General features: G+C 40.0%; 1 protein-coding gene across 1 annotated transcript; it reads left to right on the top strand.

Annotated features, from left to right (window-relative positions):
• Nucleotides 1–996: 996 nt before the first annotated feature.
• On the top strand, nt 997–15,771 carry SLC45A2 (solute carrier family 45 member 2; the record flags this gene model as incomplete). Its single annotated transcript, XM_084503198.1, has 7 exons — nt 997–1,435; nt 2,566–2,742; nt 5,646–5,962; nt 9,759–9,902; nt 10,538–10,661; nt 11,619–11,824; nt 14,799–15,771. The coding sequence occupies 7 exons, from the start codon at nt 997–999 to the stop codon at nt 15,021–15,023; spliced, it is 1,632 nt and encodes a 543-aa protein (XP_084359324.1). The 3' UTR covers nt 15,024–15,771.
• Between the last annotated feature and the right edge of the window lie 3,515 nt (nt 15,772–19,286).

The raw sequence follows: 19,286 nt of genomic DNA, 5'->3' as shown, positions 1-19,286 counted from the left end.
TATCGAGTCCAACTCCCGGCTCCACACTAAGATCTGACAGCTTGCTTAGTCCCAAATGCATCTGCTTGTGTTGGTGGAGAATCAACGTTGTCAAACTTACTTTACAGCACACCCAGGTTTTGACCCAATATTTGCTGAGGTCAATATAAAAACTACTGCTAAGTTCAGCAAAGGTTGGCTCAGCTGCCTGTGTCAGGTGGCTGACCTAAAAGGTCAGTGGTTTTGGTGGTCACTATAGGGGACACAATGGGGTTTGGTGTGTCACTATAGATTTCTTCTAAAACCTTCTGTTTTCTTGCCAAAAGTTTATGTGGCAGGTGAGACTGTTTCAAAACAAAACAAAAACTAAGTGATCCTGATACCCCTTTGTTTTTTAGAAACCAAGAAAATAATCAGTTTATCGAGGGTGGCACAGAGCAGATGCAAAAAAATATTCAGCAGTTGCTGTTTGACAGACTTCTGTCAAGCTGTGTGTCTGTCACCAGCACTAGAACAATAGGTAGGCTCGATTATCTTCATCAAGTGCCTCGAAATCCTTTTCTGGATATGCGATTATAGATTTTTATTTGTATTTTTCCCCCTCCTACAGGAATTCAGCCCTCCGACACACGGGTTGTTTGCTGAGCAGAGAGATGAGGGATCTCTATTCCCAGTGTCACTGCTGTCTTGCAGCAGCAAGAGGGGCAGCTTTGTGCGGGGCTGATCCTGCGCCGTGCCCATGTGATGTATACTCCTGTTGTAGGCATGTTTCGCGCTTCAACAGTAACGCTTTAGTCCTGGATGGCTGGCAGCTTTGCAGACATCCAGGAGGGCAGATCTGCTAATGTTAGCGCTCATCCCCGCCCCCTTCCTTTCATAACTTGTGATCGCAGAGCCATAAAAGTATGTGAGTCCCTCCCCCACTGCAGACCAAATCCACCCGGCATATGACCTGCGCTCCATGTCAGCCAGAGCAGGCAGCACCGACTTGCTGGGCCGGGGCGAGTAACCAGAGCCATGACCTTAACCAAACAGAGCTTCCACAGGGCCCTTCCACCCCCTTCTGAGGTGGCCATGACCAACCTGGACCACACCAGAGGGAAAGAGAAGGCTATGCAGCAATCCGTGACCAGGACTGGGATGGTGGTACCGAAGAAGCGACTGACGGGAAGGCTGGTCATGCACAGCATGGCGATGTTTGGCAGGGAGTTCTGCTATGCTGTGGAGGCTGCCTTTGTCACGCCGGTGCTGCTCAGTGTAGGGCTGCCCAAGAGCCTCTACAGTCTGGTGTGGCTCATCAGCCCGATCCTGGGCTTCATGCTGCAGCCCGTGGTAGGTTCAGCCAGTGATCACTGCACCTGTAGCTGGGGCAGGAGGCGACCGTTCATTCTGGGTCTGGGCATCATAATGCTGGTAGGCATGGCTTTGTACCTCAATGGGGACGAGATGATCTCAGGTGAGTGAGGGGAATGCGCTGTGCTGACAGACAAAACTCATGCCGGTGTTTTGAATTGGAAAGAAAGGAGGGGTTCCTTTATTTCCCTGTAAAACTTGGGTGTTAACATTAGGTAGCACGTTACTCAGCAGCACTGAAGCAGCTGAGGAGCACTGCAATCTATGTTCAGTCCTAATGCTGCATGTTATGTGCCCTGTACGTACTGTTCTGTAGTTTGTGCATGTGATTATGGCATTTTGTATGTTGATCTGCTTGCCTGGTCGGTTCATACTCTGCTTGGGCCTAGAGAAGTTTTTAAGAACTAAAATCTACCTTATTAAGTTAAATCGTTTATGTTGTTTGTATGATGTAGTACAAATCTTAAGAGAATGTCTATTAGTCCATATTTTAGATGGGTCAGCATTCAAATTTATCTGTAATTCATCTTTTAATGTAGCTTTAATTATTGCAGCACTTGCTTGGCTCAGGAATGTGTTATGCTGGTGAATAATACAAATCACAACTCCTTGGAAACCCTGTTGCACCTGGAGTGTGCAAAATCAGATAGGAGTGATGTCCCCAGATGCTGTTTTATTTTAGCTTGAGATCTAACTTCTCAAAGATTTGCTAGAAAGTTGTCACTATCATCGTGGCTTGTGTCTCCTTCCTGTGGGAAGGAGCGTGTTTTCACAGATTTATTCTCTGTTTCTGGATACTGCTGCTGTTGTATGTATCTGTATTCATTTACCCAGAAAGAGATGTTAGCCAACTCTTGACTGTCTATAACAGTGCAAGGGTGGAACAAAAGGAGTAAAACAAATAAATACTCCAAAATGCAAGTATTTTAGGCTACCAGAACATGCAATGGAAGTGCATAGAGTAGAGAAAGGCTAGTGATGCTCTCGATTGCAGAGCCTTGAGCTGACAAGTTCCTGCTTATGTATAAAAGTCTACCTAGCACATCTCAGAGCTACGCAAATTCAAAATATTGTTATCCTGCTTCTTAGATGTCATTCTGTTATGACTGAGCTCTCATGCGTAACAGCATTGCTTAGATTTGGAGGTTTCTGGAAAGAAAAATGGGGTTTTGCAAAACATGACACTATTGCTGTCAGAATGAGGCTTTTTTTTTTTTCTTCTTCTTTTTGTAGCTTTCATCGATGGGAGAGACAAGCAGCAGACGTGGGCGATAGTTGTTACCATGCTGGGAGTAGTGCTTTTTGATTTTGCAGCTGACTTTATTGATGGCCCTATCAAAGCATATTTATTTGATGTCTGCTCTCATCAGGATAAAGAGAAGGGTCTGCATTACCATGCCCTCTTCACAGGTACTCAGATCCTTTATTTTTCTTCCTACTTTGATGGAGGGGAAGGCAGTTGCATGGATTTTATATTCACTCTGTGCTAATCTTGAATGAACTGATCATCTGATTCTGTGCTTCAGTCACGGGTCTTTTGTTGCTGGGTTTTCGCTACTTCAGAGCACAGCAACTTGTGATTGCTGCTACAAGAATTCTGCTGCAGAAGGCTGCAGGCATAAACATTTACAGTAGTATAGCCACGGTTCAATTAAGGGTAATTAACTATTTAAAAAAACTATGAAGTAGCGTTTAGTCATTTTGTTCTGATTTTCTTCAAGTTTTTGGTGAAGGAAAAATTAAGAGAAGGATCTTGTTTCCTTGTTGTAGCACTTACACATGACAGAGCACGTAACCAGCAGTACACCTGGTTTCTGTTCTTTGACAGTGCTCCAACCCAACATATGCTGCCCTCCACTTTAGAAATAGAAGCTTATGTAAAATCACTATCTTCCAGAAAATAAGACCAAGGGGTTCAGTCCAAAAACTTGCTTCATGTGATTGCCTTTAGACATTTGAAAAGTTGCTGAGTTATAGAAGGAAAGCGTTCACTTAGTCCAGAAGGCTTTTGCCCTGTGTTGAGGAAACACACAGGCAATGCACATAAGGCTGTGCACCTGTAGTGTGACTTTGGAGGAGCTTCCAGCTGTGTCTGAGAGCAGTCACTGTGAAAGGTCTAGACAAAAAACAGGCTAGATGAGAAGTCATGCAGTCTGTATTGATGCAGATTTTTGTGGCATCTGAACCATACCAAGAGCAGAAGCACATGGATTCGGTGGTGGTTACCCCATTTGAGAGGGAGGTGTAGTAGCTATTGGCAACAGCCAGATTTTGGATATACGAAATAGCTGCGTCCTGGAACCTGGGCACAGATTCTAAGAGAACCCTGAAGCCACATGGGAATGAAGTCAGTATGAGCCATTAGAAACCCACAGACAACATTTTAATCAATCACTCATTTGGACAGAATGAGGAGTGAGTCTCTAAGTCTCCTGCCTCCAGCAGAACTCTTTACTATTTTTCCTACTGAAAAGTTTTGATTTCTATATTCAGAGCTATTGAACTGATTCATTTGCGTGGTGAAAAGGGATGTAAGATAAATCACATCAAATGCGAGCAGAACAGATTTCTCCATATTATTTGGTCCAACACCTTGTCACTGTATCAAGATCGTCTGTACCTAAACCCATTTGGATGGGTGGTTGCCCAGCTGGAGATTCTGCAGCCCTCCCAAGGGAGCCTGCTCCAGCATTTCACTGGCCTTGCTGTTAAGTGTTTTTCCCTAAAATCTAATCTTAATATACATTTCCTATAGTTAAAATATATTACTCCTCTTCTCTGTCTCTATTACATACAGAAAGCATCCTTCCTTCCCCTTTTTAATTGCTTCTGTTTTATGCATTATTATCTTTCCCCTATTCAGTTCCTTCTTTTTACATTAACTATCCCCAAGACTGCTCTCCAATTTGTCTTTGCCATTTTTAAAGTTCAAACATGAAACTGGATAGCTCACAGATATAAAACTGAGACAAGTAGAAGAAAGACTGCACATACCCAACACACAACACACAGACTGTGCATTCCAATATCATGATTACTTTTTGTCAAAACAGTATGCAAAAAAGACCTCGAGCATCAAGCATTAACTGCTGTGCAAACATTTAGTGTAAGTTTTCTTCCAAAAGATATTAACAGCTTAATTGTTTTTCATTAGAAAAGCAATGATACAGTCCCCATCCAGTAGGGCACAAGGAAGGAGGGCTGTGATCAGACCCAAGAGGGAAATAAGTACAGAAAGCCCAGAATGGAATGATAATGATGTGGTGTTTAGGCGAAGCATACGTGGTTCTTGTTACCTCTGTTACTTTTTGTTGGACAGAATGGTTCTGCCGTGCATTGTCTCCAGTTCTCCTAAGCAGAGGAGCAGAAATACATCCAAGTCCTTCAGATGCTTCTGTGCTGGGTCACTTCCACGTCCTGCAGAACCACCTGGTTAACGAGGTGGCAGGACTGTGCAAAGCTGCTTCCCCTGCCAAAGCTACGTGCTGGATGTAACAGTGTACACTTGTACCTTGTGCTTCTGAAACAGCTTGCACTCTCATCAGAAAGAAGGAATTGTAAAACAATAGACTGAATTCTTCTTTTATTAACTTTGAGACACAAGATAGAGTAAACAGTAAAATGAGCATGCTAAATTTTCTGAGATGGGGAAGCTCAATAAGAGGAATTTCTCATTTATATTCGTTCCTTTTTGTTTTCCTTTCCTAGTGGAGAGGTACTTGGATTTTGGTGATTACAAAACAACGGTTTTTATTTCATTCCTTTCCTAAAAAAAAAAAAAACACACAAACAAACAAACAAAAAACAACATGGAAGCAGTATTTCTGTTCAGACTCTGCTGTATAAAGTACATTTTACAAAGTCTGAACTACAGATAGTCTTGATGTAATAGGAAAAAAGTTTGTTCTACGAAGTTTTAGAAAAAAAACTTTTTTTTTTAGAAAAGTTTTATTTTGTGTTACTCACTGTTTCAAAGAAAAGACAGCTTCAAAGAAATGTTTCTGAATCATACAGAATATTGGCTGGCAAAGAGATGTAAGTCCATGTTGCTAAATATTTGGGTCTTTTTTTGAGAGCTCCATCCACCAGAACCAAGGATATTTTCCAAGAGACATTTTGGTAACTGCTCATATGTGGGAACAGCTCAGTGTTCCACTTCCTTGTGATTCTTTCCACATATAATGGTATCTGAAGGGTGTTTATTCAATCATTACTAGAGGGAATCACATGCTGAGGGTATTGTGTGCTGTTTGTTTATTTTATGAATGCCAGTAGATTTTTTTCCCCCTTTTTTTTTTTTTTTCCCCGTGTAGGCTTAGGAGGAGCCCTGGGTTACCTGACAGGTGCTGTGGATTGGGGTCAAACCATACTAGGATATTCCTTAACATCAGAATTCCAGGTGATTTTCCTCTTGTCAGCCTTGGTTTTCCTAATCTGCCTTACTGTACATCTGCGCAGTATTCCTGAAGTCCCGCTCAGATATAACAAAGAAGAGACAAAGTTATTGTTGGAAGTGACTGACCCCAGGAAGTATAGCTCCATAGAGGAAATCAGGAATGGATACATAGCATGTACTGAAATAAACGCTGCAGCAAAACCAAAGAAACATGCTGCTACATCACGTACAGAGGTAAGTGCAGAGATGATTTTGTAGCCCATATCATTCCATCCTTGGAGACCAACAGCCTTTTAATTAGCTAATGCTGACAATTTAAAATGTACCCCTTTCACACACACGCTCAGTAAAAGAATCCTCCACCAGGATGCAACATCAGTAGAAAGTCTTCTTTCTTTTCTTCTTTTGTTATTTGTAAAGTATTTCCAGCAAGACAGAGACAGACTAGTCCTGATGCTTTGAACAGTTGGCAGGGATGAGGGAGAACCAGATTCAAGTTTCCACCCTTCGTCAGTTTCTTGTATCCTCCTCATCTGAAATTTGTCAAGAGGATATAATTTGTCCTTCAGTCCTGGCAGAATTCACAACACATTGTGGACAGGAGCTACAGACCATTAATCTTTGATATAAATGTGCAGCTCCCATTGATGTCAACATGCTTCCATATTTAGTACATATGAAGAGTTAGTTCCCTGGTCTGATAAACTTATAGTAGTAGCAGTTATGCTACTGCTCAGTATTTCATTGAGGATTTATTGATGGTGTTGATTTGTTTGAAATTGCTACTTAAGCAACAGTGCAACGTCACTTCCAGGGTTTTAGTTTTATTCTGAAGTGATGATGTAGCTGTGCCTTTGGCAGAATTCAAGGTGAGAGAGAATAGCCTATATTTGCAAGTAATCACTGGTATTTTGTTCCTGCTGAATTCTTTTGAGAGATAGCTTCAATCTAAGGCAGCAAAGAAAAGGTGAACCTACCTGAAAAATATCTGGGGAACAAATTTATAGAATAGTCTTAGGAACAGGTAGTGGTTTTCACTGTTTTGTTGATGACTTTTAATGTGGGAATCCTTACCACCCTTTCATGGTATCCTCGGTATGCAAAAGTTAATATATATGTTTGGTTCCTAGTATGGCAGTAAGTAATGAAACAGTTGGCTGTTCATTCATTTCACTTCTTATCTCTTGGCCTTATGTGTATATATCCCTGACACAATTCTTAGGAAATAAGCTAAAAATTAATGAGAACACACAGATGATTTTAAGTTAGAAACCCAAATTCATGTTTAAAGTACCAATATAATGGATTTATTATCTTTTACTATTTAACACTTGTATTCTAGCAGGTACTCACAACCCAGATAAGAATATTATTATAGCAGACACCACACAAAGCCAGAATAAAAGATGTACACTGCCTGGTGAGGATGCCAGACATGGTGAGGGACTGGCAGCAAAGCAGCAGTGTGTCAGGAGAATATGGCTAGAACACTGCAGTGTTTTCCCCGTTTCCCTACCACAGGCCAACCTGAGCAGACAGCATCCTTCACTAGCATAGTTATCTCTGAGCATCCTCTAAATTGTCAGAGACACTCTGTGTCATTGACTGGGCAATGCAAGCTCCAAAAGAAAGGAAGGGCAATGAAGAAGAGAGGGGGCTGGGCTAGCCTCTTGCTTGGCAAGAACTAATACCAGTGAATCAGTAGCATGTGACACCCGAAGAAAAGTTCTGTCATGCACTGCAGGCCAGCTTCTGCTGTTGCCTTTCTTTCTAGGATTTTAGCTGGACAGCCCATCAGATGCTCATTGTGCTTTGATCTGTCTCATGTTTGTTTGATGTGCCTGGGCTTGTGCAAATTCTGGACACTCTCACTACCACAGTGGTCTGCCTCCTGTGGCACATGTTTTCTGAGTTCATTCATTACTGTAATTACTTCCTTGAATAAATGATTTGGCTTCCTGTTTTTCTGTGCCTCTTTTTTCACAGCAGGCATCACGGCCCTATTTCTTCTAAATTAAGGGCTATGCTCTTACATACTAATAGCGTCCATGGTTATTAATGAGATTTGACCTGTTACAGTATTAACAGAAATCCAAAAATATTCTACTCTTTTTCTTTATTTTGATGCCAAATTACTCCGGATCTATGGCCATAAATCCTGTAATATGAATCCTTATGAATCAGCCTTGAGTTGTACCGATTTTGTAGAAAAAATGATTAGGTATTGTGAGATTTTAAATGATTGTGCATTGGAGGGCACTAAACATATGTATTAAACATTTCTGTTTCCATTTCTACTCTTTAAAATATCTAAATAGAAAGAAAGCTTGTCTAACTGTCAAATTATTATTTAGAATTACTGCCCCTTTAATTTCCCTGACCGTATCCTAATACCTTAAAAATACCTTAGAAAGCCTATTTTGAAGAACTTTGTGGAAGAGTTGAACAAATTATATAAGCTAAGTCAAACAATAGCAATTATCCTTGAAATAACGCTAATGAGTTAATGTGGAACTGTCTTGTTTTGTTTTGTTTTGTTTTGTTTGTATAATTGTAGTTGAATAGAATGATCACTCTGTTTAAAATACAGTTAAAAGAGACAGTGATACTGAGAGAAATTCCAAGGGATTTAGACAATATGCAGTTCAAGGTAAAAGTCAGTTACTTGAATTCTGGCATTCCTATGAGGATTAAAAACCTCACACTGGAGCAATGTGTTTTCCAACTTTATATGTGGTGATTGTTCAAAGATCAGCTTGCAGGATAACCTAGCTCAAAGGAAAGCAGAATTGTGAAAAGTAGCTAGAGCACTAAAGGAAGGAGAAAAGTTATCAGCTAACAGCAAATTGAAGACACAATTCAGCTTTCCAGCAATGAACATAACATTAAAGTTCGTCCACATTTAGTGGCCATACAGCTTTCCTCACCACCTCTCCACTGTTGCCACCAAATATTGCTAGAGAAAACTGGAAGTGTTCCATCATGCACAGAATAGTATTAAAAAATAACATTTGTCTTTCTCTGAAAGTAAAGAACCATGCAGGAGCTTTTAAGTAGTAAGGACTCTACGTGTATGTTGCAAATGCCTGACATCAAGCACACCTGAAGCACTGAAGAAATCAAGCGAAAGAGGTGATCTGATTTGATGTCTGTGACTGAAAACAAAACAAAATAAAATAATAAAAAAAAAAGTTTTTGGCACAGGGTTCAGACAAGGAAGAGGGAGATAAGGTGGGGCATTGAAGGTGGCAAGACAATTTGTTTTTCCATGTCAGTGAGATTTGTTAACCCATACCTATAATGTTTTTGATGTTGTATTCAGTTGTTTTACCCATGAGGTGGGGGTGTTCAGGTGCTGGAGCTTACATTATCTGGACAATAGGGTTTTGGGTGGTGCTGCATCTCCTGTCATATCACCTGTTCTTGCTTCTTGAGGGGGTAGATGTAGTGGAAATTCCATAGTGATTATACACCAGAAGAGGTTAAGTTTCTTAGGGAACATAGGACATAGAAAGAGGAATGAGAACAAAGTCTCAGAACTGCAATACTCCGCAACTGATATACTTTAATTCTGAGGACATATTTTTGGGTTTCATTATTTTCCATGGCAGCTTTAAATCTGTGATGGAAAGCTAATTGTCTCCAGGAAATAATTCTTTTCATGTTTATTTTCTTTTGTTTTTTGAGCCCCTGCTGAATGTGTTTTGGCAGAAAATTTTCACTTGGTTCCAGTGGTAATCAATAATTCTACTGCCTGTAACAACAAGCGGTGTTGCTACATCTCTGCTGGTGCACCCCAGCTCCCCAAGTCTCTGTGATCTTTCAGATGACTTTACTATGCAATGGCTTTACAAGTCAAATATACAGTGAAGGACATTCAGTACTCAAGCAACCCATCCTAGCAATAACAAATAAAACACTTTGGAAGTTTAGCAATGAAAAGATACTGAGGCCTTCTCCATTTGCCATCAGCTATTTTATTAGCTTTCAGGGCAATAATACAGTATTATTGTTAAATACTTGCTTTTAGACTCAAAGGCGGATGACCCTTAAATCACTCTTGAAGACGCTTTTCAGCATGCCATCCCACTATCGCTATCTGTGTGTGAGCCACCTCTTTGGATGGATGGCTTTCCTGTCCAACATGCTCTTCTTCACGGATTTCATGGGACAGGTAAAGGTGTAAAATCCTCTTGCTTTTCTTCCCTTGTAGCATCTCCTCCTCCACCAAAAAGAAACAATATATTGTTACAAATCTGAAGGAATGTCAGTGACTCCCATCCAGTATGCCATGTTTCCTTGCCTTTTTTTGGTCTCTTTAAGTGAGAGGGAATTTTAGTTTCCTGCAATGTATATGAACACCTAAAAGAAAAATTTTACTTGGCTGGATAGGGGACTGAATAAGAGAATGACTGATTGGAAAAACGTATGTGCAGCATGAAAGAAAAAAAAGTAGGTATAGATAAATTAGAAAATAAATGCTAAAGCAGGAAAGCAGAAGCAGAGAGAGAAGGAGGGTGGGAGATGGGACACTCAAAGGAAAACAGGCAAATGAGTGGACAGTCCAGAAAAAAATTGAGGGTAAGAAATGAGGACAAATCTGGTACGTGAGAGTCTGGGAGAAATGAGTGTGAAATCTGAAGAACTGCAAATGGCTGATGGGGGCGCCGCTTGAAAGATTTCTTGGGTGCTGATCATTACCCCTGCCAGGGATGAGGCCCTGTCTTGAGTCCCATGTTCTGGTAAGCAGGAGGTATTGTATACATGCAATGCATCCTTGTCTTTTGTGATCTCTATGGTCTCTTTCAGGTTGTATACCAAGGTAGTCCTTATGCACCTCATAACTCCACGGTTTACCTTACCTACAGAAGAGGTGTAGAGGTTGGATGCTGGGGGCTGTGCATCAATGCAATTTCATCCTCAGTCTATTCTTGTAAGTATCCAGGAATGTACTCCAGCACTGTTTTAAATCAGTGTTTATACTGCTTTCAGTTTGCCATTGTTTAAAAAAATAAAGTGATGCCAAATATTTTTTTATTCACGAAAACCTTAAGAAATATTACATTCTCAGCAGCGTTATAAATCTGTATCTTGACATGAGCAGTTCCCGTCTGGACCATGTGATGAGGGGTCACTTTAAGAGTAAGGCATTGTGCTGCATATGAACTGACCCTAAACACTGAGTATTATCCTAAAGTTAAATGTCAGAGTAAAATCAAGCCATGGTTATCATTCTGAGATGCTCTTTCACCTAGCAGACCTGTAGCATTAGGTTTTCAAAGGTCTGATGGTCTCTCCCCCTCTGCATTTCTCACAAAATGACCTTTTCACAGTACAGTAGAAGTTCTTGCCAAAAAAGTGAACCTTGCACTCAAAAATTATGTGTAAATACTCTAGTACAGCTTCTCAAATAAATCTCACCATAGCTCTTACCCAGGATTTAAAAATTTCTTGCTTTCCAAAAACTCAAATGAGGAGCATTTTGGGAGTTGAAGTGAGCACCTAAAAGAAGCTTTCTCATTTGGAGCTTAACTATAGGCATTTATGTAGCACCTCTTTCAGCTCAGACAAGGGCTGATGCCAAATGTTCCCATTGTAATCAAACAGCGGAAATGTCTGAGGTTGTCAATGGGGCAGTTCTTCCAGAATGGCTGTTAACTACTTCTTCTCAGAGCTTGGTTATGTCTGAATAAATGTATCTCCAGAGACAGTTAGCAGAAAGAAGCATTCTGCAGCAAGTTTATAACCGCAGTAATTTAAGGCAACTTCAAAAATCAATAATTTTCTCCTTCATTTCATCTTACGAAATAAAACTCCTTAAAGGAATTCCCCAATGAAATGTGACTTATTCTGTTCTAGTCTCAGCAGCATTTTTTCTTTCTTTCCCCAGACCTGCAGAAAATCCTTCTGCAATACATAGGATTAAAGGGACTTTATTTCATTGGATACCTACTTTTTGGATTGGGTACTGGATTAATTGGCTTGTTTCCCAATGTCTATTCCACTCTGGCTCTGTGTTCCCTCTTTGGTGTCATGTCCAGCACACTGTACACAGTGCCATTCCAACTCATTGCAGAGTATCACAGAGAAGAAGAGGTAAGTTCAATGTCTAAAGAAGGGTAAATCTGTTTAGTCTGTTTTGGCAGAACATTGGATAGAACTGGCAAACAGGTTTTAATTGTAATTTCAAACTATTTACAGTGACACGTTATGAACAGAAAGTTTCTGACATAAAGATGTTCAAGACTTTATTAAACAACACTAATATTATTAGTTGTCATATAGCTACATGACACCTCGCAGCTAAGGTCCCAGCTCCAGGGTCTCCAAACAGAGTCCTGCATTGAGACAAATAATTATTTATCATCCCAGCTGAAACAAAGCCAGTCACAATACATGTTCAGGCAGGAAGAGGATATCAGGGCTCCAATTTGTGTTGCTTTCAAGGACTGCCTTCCTAAGAATCAAATCTAAACCACCTCTTTGTGCACCATTGATCTCTCAGCTGTGTGTGTGTGCCCTTGTTTCTAAATGCAAGGGGCTCAGGCTGAGCAGCTGCCAAACTCAAATTACTTCAGAGAATCATAGCCTGTTCATATTAGCTGAGGAACTGACTTCTGAGGCCCTAAAGTTAATAATCAGGCTGTAAAAGCTGTCAGAAGTTTCAGTTAACTGCAAAGTGTTACAAAAAACTGTTAGCTGATAAAGATGTGCAATTCAAGTACGAACAGCTTTATGTAGCTCAGTAATAAATTATACTCCACATTCTTGTTCTCCCTCTAAATGTCTGGGGTTGTTTTTGGTCTTCCACAGCATGAAATCCTGTTTCCAAAGGAAATCTGGAAAAGCCTGCATTCCTTCTATCATGTTACTGGACACAGCAAGATCTTAAAGTCTTGTAAAGAGTTTAGCTCTTTAATGGAAAAGTTCTCTCAAATTAGTAAGAGAGCTGGAAACAAGAAGGATTAAGGAGAATTGGGAGGACTTAGGAAAAGTTCTCATTATGTCCAGTGACATTCAAAGAAATTAATATAGAAAGTGTTGAACAGTTGAAAAGCAAAAAAATATATATATACTTGAGACCAGCACAGGACTAGATTAAGTCCATGAGAACATATCCTACTGTTCTATATGACTTCTAAGCATCATCACCTGAATGATGAGTACAAGAAAACCCTAAATTACTCTGTTGAATCCTAGGAGGATGTTTCAAGGTGAATAAATATTTCATAGATCCGATTCACAATTTTTTCAGTTAATTTCCCTGTTTCTTCCAACAGAAAACAATTACAATGCAGCATTTCAGAGGGATTTAACAAAAGACAGGGTCTGAACCCAGTTTGGGGTAGGATCACAACCCTAATCTTAGGCCAGCCAGCTCAGAGAAAGGAAGTAAAGTAGTTATAAGTAAATTATAGCCCATCTCTGACTCAGACTTGTTTCAAGATAGAAGTGAAATAGAATATGCTGAGTGTGAATGGACCTTGTACTTAATAGGCTTCAAATGTGACTTGTGAGAGAACTGATTGTTTCTTGTTTGGTGTATGGTACTTGCTATGCCAGATGTTAAATGATAATTCTACATGAGATCTGACATCTGACATTAACAGAATTAGGTTTGTCCCAAACCTTCTATAATAGGAAAAAAAAAAATAAGTAAAGAGGAAACATCAAGTGCAAGATCGTGTTCATTCACACATTCGTATTATTGTGGTCAGAACTACTGGCACATAGGAACCCTGGGCAGAGCACAGCAAAACAGTTGTAATTCCAAAGAAATTGTGTCTAAAATTGAAAATACTTCAGAGGAAAGGTCTTCATTATTCCAAAACAAAGAACAGACTTTTTCCCTCAGTATGCAGTCTACCAAAATCATGTGCTGGTTTTTAAAATGCTGCCCTTTCAATTCCTGTTCCATGCTGCTGTTCCCTGTGATCCAAATTCAGTTTCATCTACGGGATTAGGAAGACACTGCCTCCAGTAGTTTTGAGCTTTGGGTGGTAACAGCTCAAAAACAATATAACAGGTCTTGAAAAAAAGCATCCTAATCACAATCAAGAGCATTTGGATAGAGACCAGCTCAGCTAGCACACAGCACAGAAACCCTCTGTGTGTTACAAAGCAACTGTCTCCATTCAACTGCAAGAACAATAAATACGTAAACTTTTATGTAATTTTCCAATGAAACAGAGCAGTTGGCACATTGCCTGTGATCATGTCCAGTTCAGTTTTGAAGGTCTCTGTGGGTGGAAGCTCTACAACCTCTCTGGACAGCCTGTTCCAGTGTTAAGCCAACCTCACATGGTGCTTGTATATGAGATGCTCATATAGAATAAAACCTTTTCCTCTGCTATGTATGTCATTTGAATGTCATAGCTGATAATGGCCTTCTGTAATGTAGAAGAATCCTAGTCTGTACATTCATTCTCAGACTTTTTTTTCAGAAATAAAAGCATTACAGTTAGATTTTAATAGTGAACTCCTTTATGTGCTTTGAGGCATAACTTCAGAGCACAAGAGCTCCATTACAACAAATTATGATCTGTATGTGTGTGGGACATACTATGTCTCAATACCCCCTGAGGCCCTCCTTACAGTTGGACCTGATGATCTTGAAGGTCTCTTCCATTCCTTTTCCATTCTGTCATTGCTAGATGATTGTATGATGCAGCCATGTGAGAGCTGGAGTGAAAATATCCTTGACAGGGTGTCCTGTACAGTGAATTTTTCTCCTTATATTAGTTTGCCAGAGCTCAAGTAGACCTGAACTTCAAGGAAAGGATTGGTTTTGCTGATCATTCTTCGATTCCTTCCTTGAAAGAAGGGTTAGAGGGAAAAGTTGGAGGTGGGAGAAAAGGGACAATTTGGAAAACTTACTATCACTTGTAAAATCTGTTTGAACTTTGTAACCTCTGTGGGACAGGCAGGAGAAAATGGAAAGGAAAAAGAGAGCTATTGGCTTGTTTTGCTGCACTTGAATGTCATGACAGTGCATCATCAGCTGAGAGGTGCAAGTTACCAGCAGTGTTTAAGTTCCCTTCCTTGAATCTTGTTTTTTGCTTATTTGCAGGTACAGAGTCTGCGAGAAGATGAACAAGACACAGATCACAGGCGAGGGAAGGGCATCGACTGCGCTGCTCTCACCTGCATGGTCCAGCTGGCCCAGATCATTCTTGGTGTGGGCCTGGGGCTCTTGGTTAGTGTAGCTGGCAGTGTGGTCACTGTGATTTCTGCATCGATGGTGTCACTGATCGGCTGCTGCTTTGTTGCTTTTTGTGTTCGATATGTGGGGTAGGACTGCGTGAAGCAATTGGAAGAAATTCCCCTAGGGGAATGTTTTCTTTTTGGGTCAGTAGCACTGGTGCTCTTGCCATGCTGATGCTACTGGTACACCCTCCTCTCTTACCTGCTCGGAGCAGTTGCAATTCCAGAGCATCACTTATCTGCAAAGTGAAGACCTGGTAAAACTGGTTGCCTCAAGCCTCAGATCGAACGTTTCTCTTTTTTGGGTGCTTTACTACTTCCTTCCTGCTGACCTCAGTGTATTAACACACTGTATTGTATGTGAAGACATGTCTGCCTGTGGTGTCTTGATGCCCTGTTTGAGAAGCCATGAAACTTACTGTCAGTTTGTGGAAGTAGATGAAGTGTATGATAAATTGAAGAAGTGATAAAAATGGACAGAGTTGGGATGAAAGTTGTTATTTATCTTGTTTTAAAAGTATCTTAAGTGTGGGGCTATTTTCTTTGGTAGTCAAAAGCTGCAGGAGCATCAAACAGGTGTCATAAGCCATGGTGCTATTATGCCATGATTAGCAGGATCATTAAATGGTATATTAACCTCCTGGCTATCATAAAAATAGATTTGGGTATGGAAGGTGATTAGAATGTAAAAAACGTTGAAGCTTATTGTTTAAAAGCATAATACTAAAGCAATTATTTTATACTGGATCCTGCTGCTTGTGTACAAATGAAATGAAAGTACTGGCTGGCTTTGCCAGTTTTGAAAGTTTGGCTAAGGCTGCTCTGCAAATCCATTTTTAGGCACCTAAACAATTGATCTACAGGAAAAGTGCAATTTCTTAATTCTTAAAAGTCTGTCCTCTTGACTTTGATACTATAATTGAAAAAAATAAACTTGGTGAAAATAAGAATTGTATTTATGGTGGTAAGCCAGTCAAATCTTGGCATTGGAAATAACAGTATTTACCTTAATGTAGTATCTGTTTTCTCTGTTTACCTGCATATGTCTAGCCTTGCGTGAAATGTTTTTTGTTCTTTACAGAATGCTCTAAGTCAATTCAGTTCTGCAAAGGTTGTCATGAATTATTGTACATATGTAACTCTGAACTCTACAGTCCAGTTATTTGTGTTTAATTGAGTATGGAGTTTGATTCCTATTTTTATTATATTGCCAGAGTTTCAAAGGCCCTTTGTGAAAGTGATATACTGTATTTATGCTGTGCTTCCTCTATTCTGGAGATTGTCATTTGTTATGTTACGTGCTAAGCACCATGAAGCTATCCACTAATGCAATATTTTTAATGTATGGGGATACAGAGAAAGACTGCTGCCAAGTATGTTTTTATATACATGTTGCACATGAGCAGTCTTGACTGTTCAGCAAGCTAGCTGTTGAGCTCATCATCTCTTGGAGTAGCTCCACACAGTGTGAACTGACACCAATGCATGCAAATCATTGGATTTGAGCATGAGAAGCCCCTGCACAGGTACACCAGCTTCAGCTTTGTTTTTAAGAGTGTGGCAAGTCATTTATTCTCATGGGAAAAAAATAAATAAAAATTTACCTTATATAAACCCATTAATTATACCAAGCCTGTGAAAGCCTCAGCTGCCTTTTTGTGTCTGTCACCTCTGGAGGCCCCAAATGGGGCTCAGTTCCTGGCAGACTGTACCTTTCTCCACAGCTCCTTCATCCTGCCTTGTGAAAAATACAAGTGTTATGGTTTCTTCCATTTTGTGTCTCTTCATTAATCCTTCTGTTATACTCAAGAAAGAGAAGAGCTTGTAAGAATTAACACCCTGGACTGTGCTTGAAACACTTTGTAGGTGCTGGGATGGCTGGAGCACAAGGGCCTCACCCAGGACAAAGAGGAGAAGGCCAGAAAATGAAGGATCAGTTCACTTATTGCCATCATTAACTTGCATTGATGCAGCATCTTGCAGGAGGAGGAATTTTTAAGGGAAGAGCAAGAATTCTGTGGAGCCATAAAAATAAGGAAAGGGGGAGGTGATTTACTTTTGTAGGACGAGAAGACTCAAAGCACCATGTAGACCTGTGCTTCAGGAGCTGAGAATGGGTTAACTACGTAAAGCTCTAATTCCAGTGTGAGGATGGGAAAGGAAATTTGCAACATTTACTTCTTTTTTTTTTTTTTTGGTAACATTTTCTCTGAGGTTTAATACCATCAGAACATTAAAATTTGAACAGTCAGTGCTATCTCTGCTCTCTCACACAAAGGGAAAGCTGGCATTGATTCAGGCCCACGGAGTGACAGTAGGTCTGTAGCAACATAAGAATTGTGAACCTGAAAAGAGAAGGGAGATGTGACTATCTTAAACATCAAAGCTTTTATTTACAAGTCTGTTCAGAGAAAAATGTTTCAGGCACTCACATCATCTTTCTCATTATCTTTCCTTTTTTCAGATGAGTTGTGTGCTACAGAGCACACAACAGAATAGATTCAGCTTTTCTTTGACAATCTTCCCATAAAAACATCCTATATTTGCTTCTAATGCTTAAAAGTAATGTCCAACTCAATGTGTCTTTGTCACAAGCAAGCAAAAAAATAAGTACAATTTGGAAAACTCTTTAAAACAGAAGTATGGTTGTGCTTATTCTGAAGCAAAAAATATATATATTTCAGGTGTCTCCGGAAACAGTCAAAAATGTTGATTCATGACAAGAGAGAAAAAAAAGTATTTTTTTCAGTTACTGAGTTATGTTACAGGCACTGAAGAACCACATTAGTGCTACTAATTTAAGAAGTTCCACCTTTTCTGTCTTTCTACATTAGTTCAGGACTTAATTTGAGTTATCAGTATGATCAGTTTCTATATTTAATATCAGCTTCTATTGCAATTATGTGAGTTTGAAAGTTAGAAGGACCCTGGGTCTGATCTTTCTCATCTAATTTTGCTTCCGTATACATAAAATCAAATAAATATCTATGTTGTGTCTCGGCAAATGATATGTCTAGATGAAGACGCAGATATTTTGCAATAACCAGCCTTCCAGCTCTCCCACTTTAACAGAGCTAATCATGGCAGAATGAAAGGAGGCAGGAAGCAAACCTGCTGCCTTATCTTCCTGATGCTTTCCTTTTTCTTTCTCTGACAAGTGCCTGTCATTTCCTTCCATTTAATAAACTGGCCTGTCATGTAAGTAAAATGTTTTAAGAAGCTTTGATTCTCTTGTTTAGAGTACTTGCAGTATTAGTAATGTCACAGATGCTCCCACACGCGCACAATTTTCATTCTTTCTCAGCGATTTCAAAAGATTTCTTTGACTTCCAAACAAGCAAACAAGGTGGTTTGTGGGAGACACTTTTCTTCAAAATAAATTAGATATCTCAGGATGAATCACAAAAGCCTTTGCCTTGGTACAACTCAGTTTTAGCATTGGTGCCTGCAAATCACCAGTCCCTGCAATGTGCCAAAATATAGGGAGATAGTGATGTAAATAGGAGACGTGTTGATGCTGACATTTGATATTTTTGGACTGTAACGGAGTTGCTTCATGAAGGAAAAGGGTGGAATTATCTGCAGTAAAATGTTTTCACATTATTTTTGACATGATAAAGCTGTACAAAAATTACCTACAAAACAGAACTTTTCCATTTAAGTCTCCAGCATTCATTTCTCATTCCCTAGCTGCTCTACTTTGTTTATTTAAACAGCAAATGTTTGGGACCAGTTGTGCAAAACTAAACTCTGAAAAAGGTTTCTTAATTCTGTTGCCTTCTATGCTGTATTCAATTTCATACATGCTTGTTTGGTTTACTCATGTTGTATTAATTTGTTGTATCACCTGAAGTATTTCTGCTTGAAAATGAACTTACCTCTCCATGTATTACTATTTTACCTGTGTATTAAAAGTAACGGCTTCATATCATGCAGGTCCATCAAACCAGAGAATACTGCCTCGTGTTGCTTTAAGTAACTACTTGCAGTAGCGGGAAAACAAAATTTCGTGCTCTCCACTATGGAGGGTGCAGTAGGCTGGGAGAAAATTACCGGAGACCAAGAATGCTCCAAGGAAAAGGGAATGGGTCTGGTGCCTTCCTAAGAGCCCAGCACTTCTTTCCTTCCCAAAGGCAGTGTGCTTGTTTGTTCCCCGGTGTTCAATGGCATTATAGCACTTCCCTAGGGCATGGGACCTGCCTTTCCCTATTGCTTTCTAACCCAAAGCCTGCCCCTCTCAATTTTGTCTTACTCTGAAGTTTCCTTACAGAGATGCCCTGCTGCAGCTCATTTCTCCCTCGTGTGTCTGGAACAAACGAACGTTTGCTTGCTACGAGCTGTAACACTGCATAAC

This window comes from Aythya ferina, assembly GCF_964211825.1.
Source record: "Aythya ferina genome assembly, chromosome: Z".
NCBI lineage: Eukaryota > Metazoa > Chordata > Aves > Anseriformes > Anatidae > Aythya > Aythya ferina.
The sequence above is the reverse complement of the archived record's forward strand: the minus strand, read 5'-3'. Positions and strand labels throughout refer to the sequence as shown.